General features: G+C 32.5%; 3 protein-coding genes across 4 annotated transcripts; 2 read left to right on the forward strand and 1 right to left on the reverse strand.

The window, feature by feature from the left end:
- Window positions 1–411: 411 nt before the first annotated feature.
- Window positions 412–7,225, forward strand: LOC108222575 (meiosis-specific protein ASY3). Of its 2 annotated transcripts, none has more exons than XM_064083693.1 (10): window positions 412–571; window positions 1,435–2,901; window positions 3,006–3,141; window positions 3,930–4,064; window positions 4,176–4,233; window positions 4,342–4,491; window positions 4,565–4,623; window positions 5,678–5,812; window positions 6,541–6,632; window positions 6,893–7,225. In XM_064083693.1, the coding sequence occupies exons 2-10, from the start codon at window positions 1,441–1,443 to the stop codon at window positions 6,962–6,964; spliced, it is 2,298 nt and encodes a 765-aa protein (XP_063939763.1). In that variant the 5' UTR covers window positions 412–571; window positions 1,435–1,440; the 3' UTR covers window positions 6,965–7,225. The 2 variants fall into 2 exon arrangements, with proteins under 2 accessions (XP_063939763.1, XP_063939767.1); XM_064083697.1 differs by having other exon boundaries at window positions 415–571; window positions 1,422–2,901.
- A 458-nt stretch (window positions 7,226–7,683) lies between these two features.
- Window positions 7,684–9,699, reverse strand: LOC108222587 (pentatricopeptide repeat-containing protein At3g57430, chloroplastic). The gene has a single exon (XM_017396488.2). The coding sequence runs from the start codon at window positions 9,697–9,699 to the stop codon at window positions 7,684–7,686; it is 2,016 nt and encodes a 671-aa protein (XP_017251977.2).
- Window positions 9,700–14,515: 4,816 nt separating this feature from the next.
- LOC108194401 (uncharacterized) lies at window positions 14,516–16,199 on the forward strand. Its single transcript, XM_017361352.2, has 2 exons — window positions 14,516–15,594; window positions 15,689–16,199. The coding sequence occupies exons 1-2, from the start codon at window positions 14,820–14,822 to the stop codon at window positions 15,781–15,783; spliced, it is 870 nt and encodes a 289-aa protein (XP_017216841.1). The 5' UTR covers window positions 14,516–14,819; the 3' UTR covers window positions 15,784–16,199.
- Window positions 16,200–19,867: the final 3,668 nt, after the last annotated feature.

The raw sequence follows: 19,867 nt of genomic DNA on the forward strand, positions 1-19,867 counted from the left end.
TTTTTAAATTATTAATTATAATAATGATGATAATAATAATCTTTACACGTGAATCATTACCATAATTTTCTAGGTGGGATAAAAAAGTAAACACATGAAAAATAATAAGTCAAATTTAATATTTATTCTCCTGCAAGTCTGATCTGTATACGCAGGGGATACGACACGCACTTCAATACTCGTCTAGAATATAGTTCTATAACATGTTTTTATAATTATTATTTTTGAATAAAATTTACATATAAAATTTTAATTAAATTTTTTTAAAAACATAAATCATGAAACTATATTTTATTACATATAAAAATAAATGATACGAAAGAAGTATAATTGCAAACATTCAGTTTACACTTGCTTCTCAAAATAACAGTTTAATGATAATGGATTTTTCATTTTTTACTTTGGTGAATTCTATTATATACATAGCACCCAACAATATACACTCTCATCCCATCTGGCTTCCCGCCTAGATTTATTTGTTGAATTGGCTCTCTTTTTGAATTATTTCAACATTTTCAGCAGCTCCGAAAGCGCCGATCAGAGCTCCAGACGTCGTTGCCTTTTCTCTCCGGTGCGTGATCAATAACTGAATTCTCACCATCTCTAATCAAATTGTTTATCTACATTTAATGTCAAATTGTATATCTCTTTCCTTTTTCATTGTTTTGTTCCGATCTGTTTTTCTTTTCTGAGTTTAATTTTAAGTTATATTACTGCCTCCTCAACACTACTTTCCATGCGTGTATGCTTGTATCGTTGCAGAGACAGACAGACAGAGAGAGAGAGAAGCGGAGAGAGAGTGGGAGAGGGAGGGAGGGAGGGAGGGCTACTTTTCATCCGTGTATGCTTGTATCGTTGCACACACAGAGAGAGAGAGAGAGAGAGAGAGAGAGAGAGAGAGTTGAATTAGGGTTTCTGGAATTAGGAATATTGATTCTGAAATGCTTCTCGTTGTTGCATCTACTGATTTAACTTTGTTGAAGTATCATTTTATAGTGATACGTGTCTATATTGATCTCAATCAAGCTTTAATTGTTTAATAATTGAGATGTCCAGCTGGTTACGTATCTAGATTTGCGAGATCTTAGTAGCTGAATCTGCTGTTTCTGGTTTTTATATGTGTTGCTTTATATCATACTTTTGCTGCATCAATTCACGTTGGTAATTTTTTGATCCCATAGACATAATGATAATGATCTACTGTTATACTAGGTTGGTGATTGTTTTGATCTGTTATTTGTTGTGGTTTGTGCTGTTTTACTGTTATTCAAGTTGTTAATTGTTTTTTACTTTTTATTTGTAGTGTGTCGCGGTATGTGCTAATTTACTGTTATTTTAATGTTTTTATTAGTTTTGATTTGTAAATTCGTTTCAGTATCTGCTATTTTTTCGCAAGAGCAAGTTATGTGAAAATCTTGTAGTTGTTAATATCAGGGTAAGATGAGTCAGTGCCGGAGTTTTGGGAGCAATTACCATCCAAGTAGTCAACCTAAGAAGATCTCTATTGGGATTGTGGTTGATCAATCTATGAAAGCAAAGTTCAGTAAAGTACAGCAAGATGATGCTGCTGCAGCTTTTCCAGTCACACGAAATCTTGGTTCTAGCAAAGTGGATGCCACAGAAGATATGCACAACTATGAAAAAGTCAAAAATCCGACTAAAGAAAAACAAACTGACGTTGCAGTGCAGGAGACTTCCCCCTGGGCAAGCACTAGATCCTTCCAGCAAAATTTACCTTCTTCACAGGGAGTTTGTGATGCGCACCAGGCTCCGAGCACTCTGTTCAATCAAAGTCAGAGATCTAATAATGGACCACAGACTGATGATGGATTGCAGAAGAAGGTCAGCATTGGTATTCGTGCAATCAAGGGACAGGGAGACGGTAGCTCTAACAGGGTTGAAGAAGTTCCATTGACAACTGCACAAGAGATTAAAGTTCCGGGTAAAGAAGTGGCGCAAGAGAAAGCTGAAAATACAGAAAACAAGGCAAATGATACTTTACGGATGAAGATCTGGGAAGTCCTGGGAACCGTGTCCACACCAGCCAAGACATTTTCACGCTCTCCGACTCTGAAGACTTGTACTGATAATCTAGAACCAGAACTGAACAGCAATAAGAAAAAATGTTCTAATGTGAAGCCCAGACAGAATTCTGATACAATTGAAAGTGATTCTGATAGTCTGAATCACACCATAAAAAGACCAGTGACACGCTCTTTAACCCGGAAAAGACCTACTAAAGTCCAGCAACGCAAAGCCAAAATTACACCGTCATCCAGTTATAAACATAGGAAGCCAGAAAAAAGCATATTCTCTTTCGAAGAAGGACGTTCCGGGAGAATTAGTCCTGCTATGGTTGGTGGTTCATCTGTTTCCAAGAGTGAAAAGAAAAAGAGTTCAAGAGTTGAGCCACGCAAATTGCAATTTTCAAAACTGGACAATGCAGATGAGATTTGTCAAGTAACTGATAGTAGCAAGACGAAATTTCATGTCGAGGGTTCGCCTGGATTTAAAAATGGTGCGGGTGGATTTTTTGGTTTCTTGAAGGCAAACAGAGATACTTGTCAATACCCAATCAAGAATAGGGATGATACTCTGGGTATTAACAGTGAAACTGTATTTCCAAAGAATATGGATGAAGAAGATGTGGTTGATCCAACTGTAAAGACCATCATAGAGCCGCAGTTTGATTTCAACACTCCTTTGCTAGGAACGAATCCTCCTACAGAAACCTATATTTGTGGCTCCCCACCAAAAAGTAACAATGAAAAACAGGAGGATGTTTACAGTCCCGTGAAGGGAGTCAAGGGGGTACTTAACATGGAACACATCCGGAGCTTTAAGGGTTTCTTTGCTTCAACGCTGAACAGTGACAAAAAGAACAAAGAAACAGAAACACTTGTATCCTTACGGAATTAAGCTTTCATATTGAAATCAATGACAAATCTTGACTTGGTCTGTTTATAGTCTCTATTTGTATTGCTTTTCCTTAACTAAATCTATAGGATGAAGTAGTGCATGAAGAATCTCCTGTTGAGAAGTCACTTCCCAACCTGCAAGTAAACAATACAGTAAGCAGCCCATCTACATCATCATCTGAAGAAGATGGTTCTGAAAGCTCTGATAGTTCATCTACTGAAGGTTATATATACACACATCCTTATACATGCCTAATGCGTATTTGCCAACTTTGAATATGGCGTCTTTTTAAAACTGGGTCAAAAAATAAAACAACTTAGTTATTCTTCGGATATGGCTTAGTTCCGCTTGTTGGTCAAATGCATGAGGATTATGAATAAGTAGGTGAATGGTATAGAGCGAACCTTATGATTTTCTTTACTGTCAGGCGTCAGCTGATGTTTGGCAATCACATTCAGCTCTTTTTCTTCTTCATATCCACATCGTATTCATCTTTCATTTGAATATAATGTTTGATAATTGGAGCTTGTAATTTAAACTGGTCATAAATTGTACTCTATCTTTTACCTACAAATAAGAGAGGTGGTACAAGCCGTACCTAGTGCTTGCTTCTTTCCCTGGCGGAGAAAACTTGGGTTTGAGGAAGCAAGGTTCCTTGTAAATAATTTGTCCTTTTCTATCACTCCTTGATTTTGAATAGCAGTTCATTAGATAACACAGCAGGATTTCTCAGTCTATATTCAAGTTTCAACAATTAGCACCACATAAGAATAATAATTAGCATCAATATATGTAAGAGAATCATGTTTACTAGGATGGAGCTTTTACTCTTAGATATGTATAAATAAGTAAACAGTGCATATTTACTTCTCCACATAAACCATATTATGTACCATCATTCAGACAAAAGGCACTCTGTTCGCTTTACTGAATGTTCCAGCTGTGCGCATACTGTGAAATGGGTTAAATAGTAATATTCCAATCAGTTCGATATTGATGGATATGTGCAGGTCCTAGTGAAGCTGAACCACCAGAAATTGTTACAGCTCGGGAACCAGAAATTTTATTCCGTCAAACTAAGAGGTGCCGTATTAGTGAGGCTGCTGATGCTATCACATACAGTCCCTCCACAACCCCTCCACAGGGTATTAGTATATTCTGACCTTTGATTGGTCATCATATTTTCTGTTGTTTTAGGAATCTTTTTCGCCCAATTGATGTCCCTTCCATATTTATGTGGTGCACTAATTTTACAGCGTCTGGAAAATTCCATGGGCTTCCGTCTGAACTGAATGAAGATAATGGTCTTGCTAGGTTTCTTTCCTTCTCAGATAAAGCAATTAGAATTCCATGGTAACTATCATATTAACAGATTCTCACTATCTTTCGTGATTTTTTTTGTGTTTGACTGCTTTTCTCCAGAGCTGTATCTTTGTTTGCAATGGTTTTGGAAAGAGTGAAAAGCAAAATGAATTCGGCGGCTAGCAAAAGATCTGCTGAAATTTTGACATCTGTTGCCATGGAAATGCAGCTACAGTTGCAGAATGCTGAATCACAGATTCAAAAAGATGTGTATGTAGATTAAATTGAAATGTTACTAGTGTAATACTTTTAAATTTTAAATTCATTCTGGGAACTGTTCCAGGGGGAAGCTGATTGGCATTGGTAAAACAAAAAGGAGACGTCTAGAGACTACATTTACAGGTGATTTATCTGTAAAATATGATAATCTTTCTAAAAATCATGATTAATTTTGACTTTGCGTGACCATCCGTAATATGTATTTAGAGTGAAAGGATACTTTTAAGGCTTGTGATTTTTTTCAAGTTGGCTAAGTTCTAATGATCTAATCTATGGGCATCTTTGCCTATATAACATGTACTCACATTTACTAGCTTTTGGGTTGGAGGGTGTAGAGAGTGAGAACGAGTTATAATTTATGAATGATAATATTGAGCTACCAATTACATTTTTTGTGGATTTTTGACATCTGATTGTTATATTATCGATTCTCAAAAATATTATTGTTTTATTGACAATCACTATTAAACAATTAGTATTTGACAAGATCAAACTATTAGAATTGGTACTTGTAGTTTGTTAATGAATTTTGGGTATTGGTCTTTCACACATTTACACCTTGATTTCACTTCTGCACACTCATTGCTACAAGAGTGCTCCGCTACTTTGGCACTCAAACAATGCTCCATATCATCTCGAACTGAACAATTATAAACATTCTAATATATTATTCACTTCTCCACTCTCGTGCTTAATACAATTGTTTATATCTAGAGTAAATAACTGAATTGAACTGAAGTTATCTATAAAATTTGTTCTTTTTCAAATAAGAATGTAAGTGGTTTTTTTATTCACTATTACTAAGAATCCATATAAAGCTACTCTTTGGTTGCCATGTCTTTGTCTATGAGGGGCCTAGAAAGTTTTCAATTATATGCATTTTATAAACATTGTCAAGTGTGTTGTTACCTGATCGTAGATTTTGGTACATGGAGTAGCATGTGCTGAAACTAAACAAATAAGTTGCGGACTCGGAGTTGATATGCATTATATATGGATTATCTCTAAACAGTCATAAACCTCGGGTAGAATTGTTACCATAGACTATATAGCCATTTGGGGCGTAGAGCACTCTTAGCATCCCTAGTTTATATTTCTATGTTTCATTACTATGTTGCTTCTGTCTTTCATATGTGTGCTTCCTCATATCTTCTTTTTGACGGTAAATTATATGCAGAGCAACAAGGAAAACTCAAGGACATATATGCAAGGTTCAAAAATGAGGTTAATGTGCATCTTCAGGATTGCAAAAGTACTCTTGAAGGGCTGGAATTACAGCAGACAGAGTTTAAAGACATCATTGAGGAACAAAGTATGGCAACCTCTTTAATTGTTGTATATTTGAAATAGATTTTCAGTATTCTTTATGATTGAATAGTATTATCTTGTAACTTGCTTTGGCTTTATCATTTTACCTGGATATCAAGCAGAGGTACAACTTATATTTTGCTTCTCTTTTTCTAGAGTATTTTCCTAACGAGTCTAGGCAACCACAAAATTAACAATATCAGTTTCCTTTATTTCTTAAACTAGTTTATCATATAATTTTATACTTAACGTCTTACACTCAAAATTAAGTAATAAAAAACTAAACACTATTTAAAAATGGACACCACAGTTTGTGCCCATGCTTTTTATATATTTCACGTCGTTCATTTTTTCCATTTCTAATCAGATACTCGTGATCTGTGAATAGGTAACTGTATGTTTTATATTAATCATGGACTATGTAGCATTGTAGCTTTTCCTCAGCAGTCAGCAGGGCATATCAGTGTCTGTTAAATGATAATTTATAATGCTTGATGTCATTAGATCTGAAAGAACTAAGGTAAATTGTAAATATCAGGCTCTTTCATTACAAGATCCATGGTATTTGCCAAGTTATATATCTTGCACTCGACAATGGTGATAGGCAGTCTTACATGATGAAAGTGCCATTCATAATTAGACAGCAAAGTGAATATGATTCTACAAAGTATTACCTTATGATTCTTTCAGAGATAGATTTCATCATGAATTTTGTGATTTCTGTAATATCAGATGCATCACACGGCAAACTTCTGTTGCAAGCAGAAGAAGCAATTTACACCCGACTCAATGATGCTGAACAGAAAGTAAAAACCATTCAAAAGGTCACTTCCTTCTCTTACAGTCTGAACAAGTAGAGTAGAGCAGTATTCTTTAGTGGATTCTTTATTTTTGGGTTATGGTCAATTACAAGAAATTGCACTCATTGTTTTTTCATACGAGTAACATGACACTGCATCTGTCTTAAACGTCCGTGGAGTCGTGGACTACTTGATTCTGTGATCTTATTATTCATGATAGTTATCCTTCATTGAAATCTTGTAAGCTCAGCTTGACATAATTGTAACTGGTCCATGTTTTGCAGTCGGCAAGGCAAAAGATGCTTCAACTGAAATATGTCATAGCAGAGTGTCTCAAAGAGGATGCCATCTACTAATGTGACCACCGAGGAAGATGGTGAAGGGTCCTGAATATATTAGTTAACTCTGAGAGCTATTGTATAGTTAATGTAATAGCTTTATAATGTAATAAGAGTGTTTATCATGTCTTGGAGTTAAGATAACAGAGGAAGTGGTCATCAAGGATGGATAGCTTCTTACTTGTGATTATTTGGTTACAACTTCCTGGATATTCTACATGTAGTACTCACATCACTAAGTTTGAGCAATTTAGCAGGTTTATATTATTCCTTTTATCACATTTTGTTTCCAGGGACCATTTATCTTACACTGATAACAGGGGCGATATCCCAATTGATATAACAGAAAGTGCATCTAGTAAGTAGCAAACACTATAATCCTGTTCTACATATATATCATGAAGCTGTTAAAGTATATAATATGTTACATATATGGCTGCTATATGCAGTACAACTCTGTTGATCTTCTAAATTTTTTAATGGAACCAATTTAGGTGTCGATTCTTTCTTCAGAAGGGCTGTCATACAAATGAGGGCCTGGTCGAAGCTTGACTGCTAAACTTAACCTTCACTGTAGATGCTGAGAAGGCTTGTCATGTTTTGCCAGTACACACTCTGTCTTCTAATTTCTCTCAGAGGATGTAACATTCGTAAGTTCAGAGGGAAGCCTAGCCAGATTCTCGCTGAATTATCAGTTGTCAGTTGCCTAAATTTTCACCACCCATCACCGCATTATTTTAGAAGAGTATGTTCGGTTCTAATGCATACTCTTCCTTTTTCATCTCCAGCAACAAATTCTCCAACATTGGGCTGATAATTTCAAATTTTGTATGATTTGTGTCCCTAGCTTTGAACTTGTGAATTTCACGATCAACCTGAATCCAGCTGTGCCCTGGTTTCTTTGTCAATCCATTTTCTTTTAGCATACTCCTGACCTTTGATGCATCGTCCCATCTCTCAGCAGATGCATATAAGTTCGACATAAGAATGTGACAGCCAGAATCTCTCAACTCATTTTGCAGGATATGCTTCCCGACTTCTTCAGCTAGCTTAAACTTGTTATGAAGTCTACATGCGTCTAACAAACTTAACCAGATGTCATTTTCAGGTTCTATTGGCATCCTGCTGATAAAATTACATGCCTCTTCAATATGACCTGCTCTACCTAGAAGGTCCACCATGCACGAGTAGTGTTCCATATCCGGCTGCATACCATAATTGTCAATCATGGAATTGAATAGGGACTCACCTGCATCAACCAAACCTGCATGACGGCACGCTGATAAGAGAGCAATAAAAGTTAATTTAGTAGGCTTTACTCTTGCAGCCTTCATCGAGTTGAAAAATGAGAATGCGTTGTCTGCGTATCCATGAATTCCATAAGAAGAGATGATTGTGTTATACGTGACAACATTCTTGTCCATCATGCAGTTAAAGAGGTTGACTCCTAGTTGTAAGAACCCACATTTGCAGTACATATCAATGAGAGAATTTCCTACAGAGACAACATTCAACAACGAGCTTCTAATTGCATGACTATGAATTTCCTTCCCTTGTTTAAGAGCTCCAAGTTTAGTACATACTGGAAGGATGCTCATCAAGGTTATGGAATTTGGTTTTAGCATACAGCCCCAGATTCCACGAAACACCCTAAAAGCTGAATCAAACTGATCATTGCCAGAATGCGCAGCAATCATCGAGTTCCATAACATGATATCTCTATGTGATGTGCTCCCGAAAACATGTTCCGCTTCTCTGCTTGAGCCACAGTTAGAGTACATATCAATCAATGCACTCCCAACAACATTATCATCTTCAAACCCTTGTTTCAAAATATAGGCGTGCATCTCTTTTCCCTGCTTCAACAATCCAAGTCTGCCAAATCCAGGAAGAACACTTGCAACAGTGACCGCACTAGTCCTTAAACCTGACATTCTCATCTCCATATACAAATCCACACTCTTTCGGCATTCACAGTTCTGTGAATAACCAGCAATAAGTGTTCCCCAAGAAACTGCATCCTTATGCACCATGTTGCAGAACACAGATTGACCTTCGACAGTATCACCACATTTACAATACATATCTATGAGTGCATTTGAAACAAACAAATCACCTTCAAATCCACAATTAATAGCACACCCATGCAGTGCCATTCCAAGTTCCTTATTTCTACTAGACTCCAATCTACTACAAGCAGGAAGAACAGCTGCCACACTCACTGAATCAGGCCTAAACCCCTCATATCTCATTCTTTTAAACAAACACATTGCTCGAATATACTCTCTGTTATGCAGAGTCCCGCATATTATAACAGTCCACAACGCCAAATCTCTATAAGGCATGCCTTCAAATATCAATATTGCATCATCTAAGCTACCACATTTAGCAAACATATCAATCATGGCACTCTGTACATGTATACTAGGAGTAAAATTGCGATAATCTTTGTCATTTTGTATTAAAGTTTGAATCTTTCTTCCTTCTTGAAGATCATTCAATGCAGAACAAGCCTTAAGAGCTAAAGGGTATGTGTAATTATCAGGAACCACTAAATCTTGATTCAATATTAAGTGAAAGAATTCAATAGCTTGATGAAACATGCCCAAATTAAGAAAGTTTCTTAGGATTGAGTTCCAAGAAACAATGTTGTTTTTCTGGTGAGCTGGGAGTTGGTCAAATACCAGAAAAGCATCCTTAAAGTTTCCAAATTTAGCATAAAGATTTACAAGGTGGGGCCCAAACAATGGCATGACTCTCTTATGATCATAAAGTGTTTGATGAAATAACCCAGAGACAAGGTAGAAAGAGTGGAGTACTTTGGTCTCAAAGAGAGTGGATGGTGTTGAGTTTGCAAGTGAGATGTGTTTGGTCTGACTAGAGAATTGATAAGTAGTAGAAAAATAGAAATTTGAAAAGATTAAAAATGGTGAAAATTTTTGTTTTGTTTTAAAGAGCATTTTATATTGGAGGGAAAGTGTGGGAATTTAAATTATGATTTTGTTGGTGTTTTTATACAGTTTATAAACCAAGTTTGTTTGGGCTTTGCATATAATGGCAAAGCATGTTTTTCTTTTGTCAAATTTATAGGGCCTGCTTAAGCTTCGTGGGTTGGGGGACAAAGATTACTGGATACAGAATGGATATCTGGAGATCAAGTCACCGTAAGCCCAAGCCCAAAGTAGGTGAATTTGTTTGAGTGTAATCTTTTATATAGAACTCGAATTCTGCCGTTAGTATGATTCTATGATCATTATTTTCCGGATTTTACCGTTGTAAAATTGGAGAGAGAACCAATTTCTGACATATATTTTCGTTTCTTTTCCTTTCGATTTCTTTACAATTCAAATAACCTTTTTCCTATTGAAAGTAATCTAAATTATAAAAGGACCAGGTCTCTGGCAGTCGTATGCCAGGGACATAGGAATCCCAGTACAGCACTAAAAAACACTGTACATATTAAAATTTTAATATGATCCTGTCCAACGGTTTAGGATCTGTAGGTTCGTTAAGCGCTTTCGAGCAACCGATTGCTGTGGACCGCTACCCAATTATAAATATATAATATAAACTGAGAAAACAGACACGTACATTTTCAAATCTCCAGCAGTAATAATCAAGATTAAAAGGGTCATAACCATGAAACTGATTAGGATGAAGTCGGTGGAGTAAAAAGACAGTATAAATGCGCAATCCAGCTCTCCAACACATATTATCAAAAAAATGTGTCACCATCAAATCAAATTTCACCTCATCAAAACACAGTGACTCAGGAAATGATTTTCCGGTCCCAACAGGTTATGTACGTTAATTGTTTACTATGATATATTTTTAATTTATTTGTTTTATGAATAAAAATTTAAACATCAAAATTTTATTCATAAAAAATATTTAAAGAATTATAATAAAATTATATTTTATAAAATTATATTTTATTAAAAAATATGTCAAAAAATAACATAAAAAACTAGAGAGGAAACAGTATCGGAAAATACCACTGTAAAATATATATACTAGTAGTAAGTTTTGATTTGTCAACTACTACTAGAATTGCATGGGATGTCTATGTAATTATAATGCATAGCTAGCCAATAATATATAGGAGTATATCTGCAGCAATTGTTCAAAGACAAGATCTCACTCGTCTTGTCAATTCTAGTTTCACCTGCACAGTCAATTTAGTGGACTGCTCCCTCCCTCCTCTGTATATTCGGAACGAAAACTTGGCATATATTTTAAAAATTATAAAATATAATTTTATAAATAATTTAACTTTTTTATAAATAAAACTTCTATATTTTAAATTTTACATAAAAACAAAAAATTTAGAAATAAATAAAATTATATTATATAAAATTTTAAAATACATATTAAATAATAAAAAAAACTGTATAAATATCAGTGGAACGAAAGAAATACTTTCTTAACAAATTGCCATTATTTATGAAACATCGATTTAAGTGATTAATTATTCTATTAATTGTTTGAAATTGGTCTACTAATCTAATATTTTAAATTCAATTAACTATTATATAAATACATTTTAAACTAACATAATAATTAATATTATTACATCCACTTACTATACTAATTAATTCCTAATTACCCGTCATTTCATAGAGAGTGATTGAGTCCAACTACGACACCAATTTGCATTACAAATTTGCAGAGTGGCAGTTAGGGCCGTACATTCAATCCGATCAACCGCAACAACCATCCGCAACCGATCCGTGTATTATGGATAACCGCACAATGTGGGCGGTCGCGGATGGATTTTTTAATAACCATTAATTTACGGTTTGGTTGCGGATTATTTTTTTTAAAACCGCAAAAAACCAACCGCAACCGCCAACCGCACATTATATAAATTTAAATATTTTTATTATATATGTTTATATATTTACATATAGATATTCACATAAATAAATAAAAGTTACTAAATTAATGAAATTTGGACTCTTTGAGCAAGGCCCAATATAAATTAGTCAATGTGTCCGTGACTGTAATTTATTTCATGCTCCAAATAAAAACTTATATCAGAGTGTATGATAGAACTTCTTTGTCTAACTATTTTAGCAGTTGAACCGCAACCAACCGCAATTACGTGGGTGGATTTGGTTGGTTTTTTTTAATCAACGGGTTGGTCGCGGTTTGAGATTTTAGAAAGCCGCAAGTTGCGGTTTGGTTCGGTTATTACCCTCCAACTGAACCAATCCGAACCGCGTACCGGCTAGTGGCAGTACAAATTTGCATGCATGTACAAACACAGAGATAAAGACATATTTGTAGTACTGTTTCTGAGTTTCCGCGTTTCTGAAATGAATATGCTGCACAGGAGCGATTCCAACTTCTCACCATTTTATTGCATCCCCACCGGCCATCGTACTTCGGGTCTATTACTATTAGCAATTGAAACGGAGGGAGTACTGTAATATAAACATTTGATGATTCAGTGGATGGTTTTGAATTCAATAGAGTTATGTATCATAAATTGTGTTTTCAATTTTTTTTCTCGAAATGATACGGCAAACTAATTTTGGGCCTCGTTTGGTTCACGGATTTTGTAGTTACACTGTAACTTTATCATTCTTGGTACTAGATTATCGAATATGAATTTCCTACCTAAATCAAAACCTGTGTTTGGTAGTGTTTGATTAATAAATATATAACAAAGTTTTAAATCAATTATTATATAAGAAATAAAATTATGTATATAATAAAATAAGTTTAACAAATTTTAAATAAAAAAAATAAATGTAGAATTCAAATAACAATAATAAGACTTTCAAGTTAAATAAATATTATAATGAGTTAATATTTTAATATATCATTATTAGATTTTTAATTTTATAAAATAAATAACAAACAAATTAAGAAAGACAAATAACGTTAAATTAAAGTATATATATAACACAACTCAAACTGAATATAAATTTTAAATCTATATTGATTTGTACTTATATGATGATAATATAAGTAAATTTCAAATATTACTATATTACAACATTTAATTTGGACTAGTTTTACATGAATTAAAAAAATTTAATATTTAATTATAATTTTAGTGTAGTATATAATTTTTAGTATATTATATTTTAATTGTGATCGGCTAACCGCCTCTCAGGTGCAGGCTACAGCGTTTTACCATGACTACAAATTCTTTGAAATTTGAGTTTAAGTGTACAACTATAAAGTCATGTAACCAAACAGTGTAACCAGCACAAATTTTATGGAAGCAAGCATGAGTTACTATTTGAGTGATTGATATGCATAAAAGTTCCATTATTATTGGTGAGTGCTAACTAAATTAAATAAAGAAAAACTGAAAACACTTTTCAAGATATTTATCTTTAATCTTTTCGAATTATAATATTTCAAGCGTTGTCGTGAGTAATACGTGAGCAAATAGATTAAACTTTACTCATCATATATTTTTGATGAAATTAATCTTCTTATACTAACATATTGCATTCTCGGTCCCACCTAATAGTATATAATTTGGGCACAATGGTTAAAAAAGGTTTAATTTAGCATGAAAAAGTAGGAAAAATGGATAAAGTGGTAATACAAATCAATATTCAATATATATAGCAAGTGTAGTAGAAGAAAATAATGAATGTAAATAGATTTTTATATAATAAAATTTTGTTTTCTTGATAATTATATGTATAAGATTGTGTAAGATATCCATAAAAAAGTGTATAGAAATGAATAGGCCAGTGAAAACAATAATTAATAATTTTGATAAATTATTATATACAACACACATCATAAATTATAATAAAATTAGCTAAAAATCATCAATAAAATGAATTTAGCTAAAACCAATATATTGATCCGATTTTATCAGCTTAAAATGAAAATCAAAACCAAGGTGGATACTTCAAAATCAGAATTCTAAAATTAAATACAAGTACCCCTCTGTCCCTTTTAGTTGTGACATTTCTATTTTTGTTGATCAAATTGATTAACTTTTAATCAAAGATTATAATTAAATCACTTTTTCATTATTTCAAAAAACTGGAAATTACATCTTAAAGTAGATTAAAAGTTATTTCTGATGATATATTTTATTTATTTTTTCAATAAATAAAATTTCAGTTAAATTTTGGTCAATTTAACCGGCACAACACCAAAGGTGACAACTAAAAAGGGACGGAGGGAGTAATAGATGACGTAATTCATCATAATTACATAATATAGACTGATATCTGCCTTTCAGATTTCTATGAATTCATTAAATACTTGGTATTCGTCTAAGATCTAGCATCTACGAATGCCAAGCAAGTGTTTCCAATTTTTATAGGAAAAACCGAATTTTTCTTCCAAATCTAGGTAGAAAAATAAAATTTGAAATACGTAATATTAATTTAAAAATTAAGACAAATTGAGTTTTGCTCAACAATAAACTCATACTGATAACTAAGAATAAAAAGGAGAGTCACTTGATTGGGTCTCCAAGTATATTAGCGAGTAGATGTCACATGCCATATCACACAATAGGAACTCTGCTCTTGGCATCACGCTATGTTGATCATCACCAAATAATTGAAGACGTATCCATCCTCTATTTATACTCCATGGTCCATCAATATTTATACATAATTCTAGGTGGTTCAGTAGCCACAACCTACTGTTAGACACTTATTCAAAACTCATCAAAGAACCAAAAATGTAATAAATATACAACAAATTTGCATTTTGGTGGCTTCTTCTCCACCAATCACATTGCCTCACTTGGGAAGACTCTTCACAATCCTTCTCTCTTGATCATAATAAATTCTGCCTTTACTTGACTCATTTGCATTTCTTTTCAATCCCCACGAGTCTTTTCCTCTAGTTAAAAATTTAGATATTTTTTGTTTTCAAGAAAATGGCTAGCTGGGAAGATGATCAGGTATTGGTGGATGATCAATATGAAGATCATCAAGAATCTCAATTTCAGAGTCATGGTCTCTCTAGGCTAGCTACCTGCACCAGCAGTTCAACTCTGGATTATGAAAACTTGGAAAATATCGATGATGATCCTCATGGGACTGTTGGTACCATGTTCTCAGGATTGTGTATTGATGATCAGGAATTCTGTGATAGAGGCTATGGTCCTGATGGCAGAGAAAACTCATCAAGGGGTTGTTTGTTTTTGGATTCTGATGATGATAAGGAGCCAATAGCAGCAGCTTGGTGCTCTCTGCCAGCCTCACCACTGCATGAACAGAGGAGCCAGGCTGATGATCAGTCCAAACAGTACTTAAGTGACAACAATTGTGGCAAATTGAGTAGAATGAGAAAGAGGGTGTTGAGGAGGAAGCAATGGGAAGAAAGAAAAACAAGTCTTATGAATGATGAAGATGATGAAAATACAGTAGAAATGAAGATGAACATGACTTGTTTAAGTCAGAATAGTTTTAGTGGAGAGAGTGAGGGAGGCTTGAGGGTAATCACAAGGCCTAAAGGAGGGAAAAGAGCATTGTGCATGGACATGGAAGAAGTTAAGGCATGTAGAGATCTTGGTTTCGAGTTAGAGCACCAGCAAATGTTTGACTTGTCGACAACTCCGAGCCGGATGACTCTCTCAGCATCCACTCTTGACACCACCAGCAGCAGTGGTGGGAGTTCTCCGATTCCCAATTGGCACATTTCCAGTCCAGGTCCGTCTCAGAATAATAGTCTTGTTTATATCGAAAAAGTGTCTTTGTCTTTTTTTATTTTGTAACATGTGTTTTGGCAAATGTGATTTAACAGGGGATGCTCCAAAGGATGTGAAAGCAAGGCTGAAAGTATGGGCGCAAGCTGTGGCACTTGCTTCTAGTTCTTCATGGAGGCACCTAACAAGCTAATCCTAATAGTAAGTAGGACTGCTTGTAGTTATCGTCCATTTATTTTGATCAATCTTGAGGGTTGTGGCCAAATTCTGCCTGCTTTCCCACTAATTGTGAGGATAAATGTGGAAAATCAATCATCAATATACTTATATAAAGGAGAAGCGAGTGGCGTGTAGGTGGCGTCTCTCACATCGCTCCGTTCTATTTTTCTATTTTTCTAATTTTCTGGAATTTTTGGATGGAAAATAATCAAAAATTAGAACTACCTTTTTAATTTCGGATATATTAGAAGCAAGTTTCAGAATCTGATTTTGTTTCAGATTATTTATGGAATATAGTAGCTTGAAAGTTTTAATCTGATTTTTGTTTCAGATTATTTAATTATGGAAAAGACAGATTATTTATAGAAAATAGTAGCTTGAAAATTTTAATCTGATTTTGTTCAGATTATTTAATTATGAGAAAGAGTAGCAAACAAGTCTCTCTGCACCTATAAATACCCGTATAAATCGTAGGGTTTTGGATTATCTAAACACAACATCCTCTCTCAATACCACAAACCTACATCTTTATAGCGATAGTTCGAATTTTTAAGGAGAAGCGATGGGCGTGTAGGTGGCGCCTCTCACATCACTCCGTTCTATTTTTCTAATATTCTGAAATTTTTCGATGAAAAATATCAAAAATTAAAACCACCTTTCTCTTGCTCGATTTCTAACTCGGAGGTGCCGTTCTTCTGCAACAATAAGTGAAGGCTGTTTATACAGTATTAAAAAAATAAAAGTTGTTGCATGCAAAGGTAGTTATAAACTGTTATATTGGAGTTGACAAATCCAAATACGGGAAAATACTATAGTCTTAGACCTGATATTGATGGTTGATATTAATAAATTAACTATTAGTGATGTATGTTTGTTGGTTATTCTTTTATAATATTTGTTTTATTCATCGGACGTGTTTGTTGTTGTTAATTTTTATATGATTTATTTTGTATACAACAAAAATCATTCATGCATTATCTGTTTGCTCCGTTCAAGCAACTTTTAAGAGGGTAGTTATAGACCGCTATCTCACAAATTTAAGTTAGATGTTTTTGTGCACAATCAATTCAAAAAAACTGGAGGATGGTAACAATATTAGAACATGATTACTTTTCATAAAAAAAACAAATAAAATTAAGATTCGTCATGCTTTAAATCGTGAATTACGTGTATAAATTTATTTTCATTTTTTCACCATGAATTATAGTCCAATTTTGCAATTTTATATATTAGTATCGGTATTATATCAAGATTTTTATAATATAAATTTATTTTATCCTACAAATATTAACATTGAAACATTAATATATTTTTTATAAACAACCACAAAATTATTTTATTCTATAAATATTAATATTGAAACATTAATATAACTTTTATAGGCCGCCGCAACGCGCGGCTTTCTCAACTAGTTATATACTCAATGAGTACTTATTTAGTGGTTTGTGTTTCTTATTTTTTCGCTTTTGCTTGCTTTTCCTTTTATTAGCTTACTAGTGAATAAAGCCGCGCTTCGCGGCGGCGTTATGATTTTTTTATAAACTTTGATACAAATTAATATTATAATTGTATAAAAATTATTTTTAGTCATGTTTCCTTTAAACATATCATTAATAAAAAAAATTATAATTAATATAAAAATTTGTTTAAGCGGCACTCCTGTCAAACACAATACTAATAAAAAAAATTGTTTCTCATCAAAGATAATTTAATCAATAATTATTATAATTATGATAAAATTAAATATAACAATATAGATAAAAATTAGTTTGAGCCGCTCTCTTGTCAAACACAGTACTCATAACAAAAAGTTAAAATATACATATTAGTTCGAGTCGCCTACCGTCAAACACAATACGCGAAAAAATTATTATAATTATGATAAAGTTAAAGATTATAACTGGATAAAATTATTTTAAGTCGTGGTCCCGTTTTAATAAAAGAAAAATACATTATAACTTAGATAAAAAAAATTGTTTTAGCCGCTTTCCCGTCAAACATAATATTAATAGAAAATTTATTATTATTTAGATAAAAATAAATTTGGGCCGCCCTCCTCTCAAACACAATACTAATCAAGAATCTTTTTTATAAATTTTGATACAAATTAATATTATAATTGCATAAAAGTTATCTTGATTCATGTTACCGTTAAACATATCATTAATATAAAATATAAAAATTAATATAAATTTTTTTAAGCGGCCCTCCAATATATTATAACATAGATAAAAAATTATTTTAGCCGCTTTCCCGTAAAACATAATACTAATAGAAAATTTATTTTTATTTAGATGAAAGATAATTTGGGCCGCCCTCCCCTCGAACAAAATACTAATCAAGAATCATTTACATTATGATAAAATTATAATTATAATTGGATAAATATATCCAATTTTATAGATTTTAGTTATTATATTTTTCTTTAAGATTCCTATTTCTTAATTGTTTAGAATTATCTCTCTTTTCTTTAGGATTTCAATTTCTTAACTACTTAGAATATCATAGATTTTAGCTATTATATTTTTGCTAAAATTCCTATTTCTTAACTACTTAGATTATATCTCTTTTAAGATTACTATTTTTTAGCTATCTTATCTATTTTCTCTCAAAAAATTGGAAAAATTAAACGAAAAAATTTTAGAAAAATTATTTCAGAGAAAAATTTCTTAACTACCCAGGTGATCTTGCTATCCCAGTAATATCGTTATTAATCTAATGGCCATTCACAGGCATTCTCATCCACTCTGCACGTAGTCCGTCGATTGGTAAAAAAGGGGATCGTGCTAACGGGAAACTTTGGATTCTATTTAAATTTAATAAAATAAAATTATAAATTTTATAACTTTTGAAAATTAGAATTGTACTTCTTTAATAATTTCTAAAATAATGTATAAATAAAAATAAGAATAATATTATCTTTATGATTCCTAAATAAGAAAAAAAAATTACTTTTAGAATCCTTTTTCTAAATTCTGGAGTACTATTTTCAGAATCCAATAAGAAAAGAATTGTATTATCATTAGAATTGTATTAAACCTAATTTTTTGAATTATAATTATATTTTCTATTCGAAATTTAAGAAAAATCAGAAGACTGAATCGAACAATTCTAGAGACGCCCGCATTCTCCTTTATATATATATACTAGCGAAAAAAGCCGCGCTTCGCGGCGGCGTTATGAATTTTTTTAAATTTAGACAAAAAAATTGTTTTAGCTACTTTCCCGTCAAACATAATACTAATAAAAAAATATTATTATTTAGGTAAAAATTAATTTGGGCCGCTCTCCCCTTAAACACAATACTAATAAATAATCTTTTTTATAAATTTTGATACGAAATAATATTATAATTCCATAAAAGTTATTTTCAGTCGTGTTCCCGTTAAACATATCTTCAATATATCTTATCGAAAATAAGAATTGTATATATTACTTTACATATCTTAAATATAAATTGTATTTTATCTATTATTATAGTTTGAATAAATAAGAAAAAAATTGTATCATCTTTAGAATTCAATAAGAAAAACTATTGTATCATCTTTAGAATTTAATAAGAAAGAAAAGAACTGTATCATCTTTAGAATTAAATAAGAAAAGAATTGTATTACTTTTAGAATTCTTGGACCTGATTTTTTGAATTATAATTATATTTTCTATTCGAAATTTAAGAAAAATCAGAAGACTGAATCGAACAATTCTAGAGACGCCCGCATTCTCCTTTATATATATATACTAGCGAAAAAAGCCGCGCTTCGCGGCGGCGTTATGAATTTTTTTAAATTTAGACAAAAAAATTGTTTTAGCTACTTTCCCGTCAAACATAATACTAATAAAAAAATATTATTATTTAGGTAAAAATTAATTTGGGCCGCTCTCCCCTTAAACACAATACTAATAAATAATCTTTTTTATAAATTTTGATATGAATTAATATTATAATAACATAAAAGTTATTTTCAGTCGTGTTCCCGTTAAACATATCACTAATAAAAAAAATATTATAATTACTATAAAAATTTATTAAAGTGGTCATCCAGTCAAACACAATACTA

Source organism: Daucus carota, chromosome 1 (assembly GCF_001625215.2).
Source record: "Daucus carota subsp. sativus chromosome 1, DH1 v3.0, whole genome shotgun sequence".
Lineage (NCBI taxonomy): Eukaryota > Viridiplantae > Streptophyta > Magnoliopsida > Apiales > Apiaceae > Daucus > Daucus carota.

What these genes read in the sequence shown, in the direction of transcription:
- LOC108222575 (XM_064083693.1), top strand. Translation starts at nt 1,441, where the DNA reads ATGAGTCAGTGCCGGAGTTTTGGGAGCAATTACCATCCAAGTAGTCAA. An exon ending in TGATAGTTCATCTACTGAAG is followed by an intron (nt 3,142 to 3,929) that starts GTTATATATACA and finishes GGATATGTGCAG; the next exon opens with GTCCTAGTGAAGCTGAACCA. An exon ending in TCTAGAGACTACATTTACAG is followed by an intron (nt 4,624 to 5,677) that starts GTGATTTATCTG and finishes AATTATATGCAG; the next exon opens with AGCAACAAGGAAAACTCAAG.
- LOC108222587 (XM_017396488.2), bottom strand. Translation starts at nt 9,699, where the DNA reads ATGCCATTGTTTGGGCCCCACCTTGTAAATCTTTATGCTAAATTTGGA.
- LOC108194401 (XM_017361352.2), top strand. Translation starts at nt 14,820, where the DNA reads ATGGCTAGCTGGGAAGATGATCAGGTATTGGTGGATGATCAATATGAA. An exon ending in TTGGCACATTTCCAGTCCAG is followed by an intron (nt 15,595 to 15,688) that starts GTCCGTCTCAGA and finishes GTGATTTAACAG; the next exon opens with GGGATGCTCCAAAGGATGTG.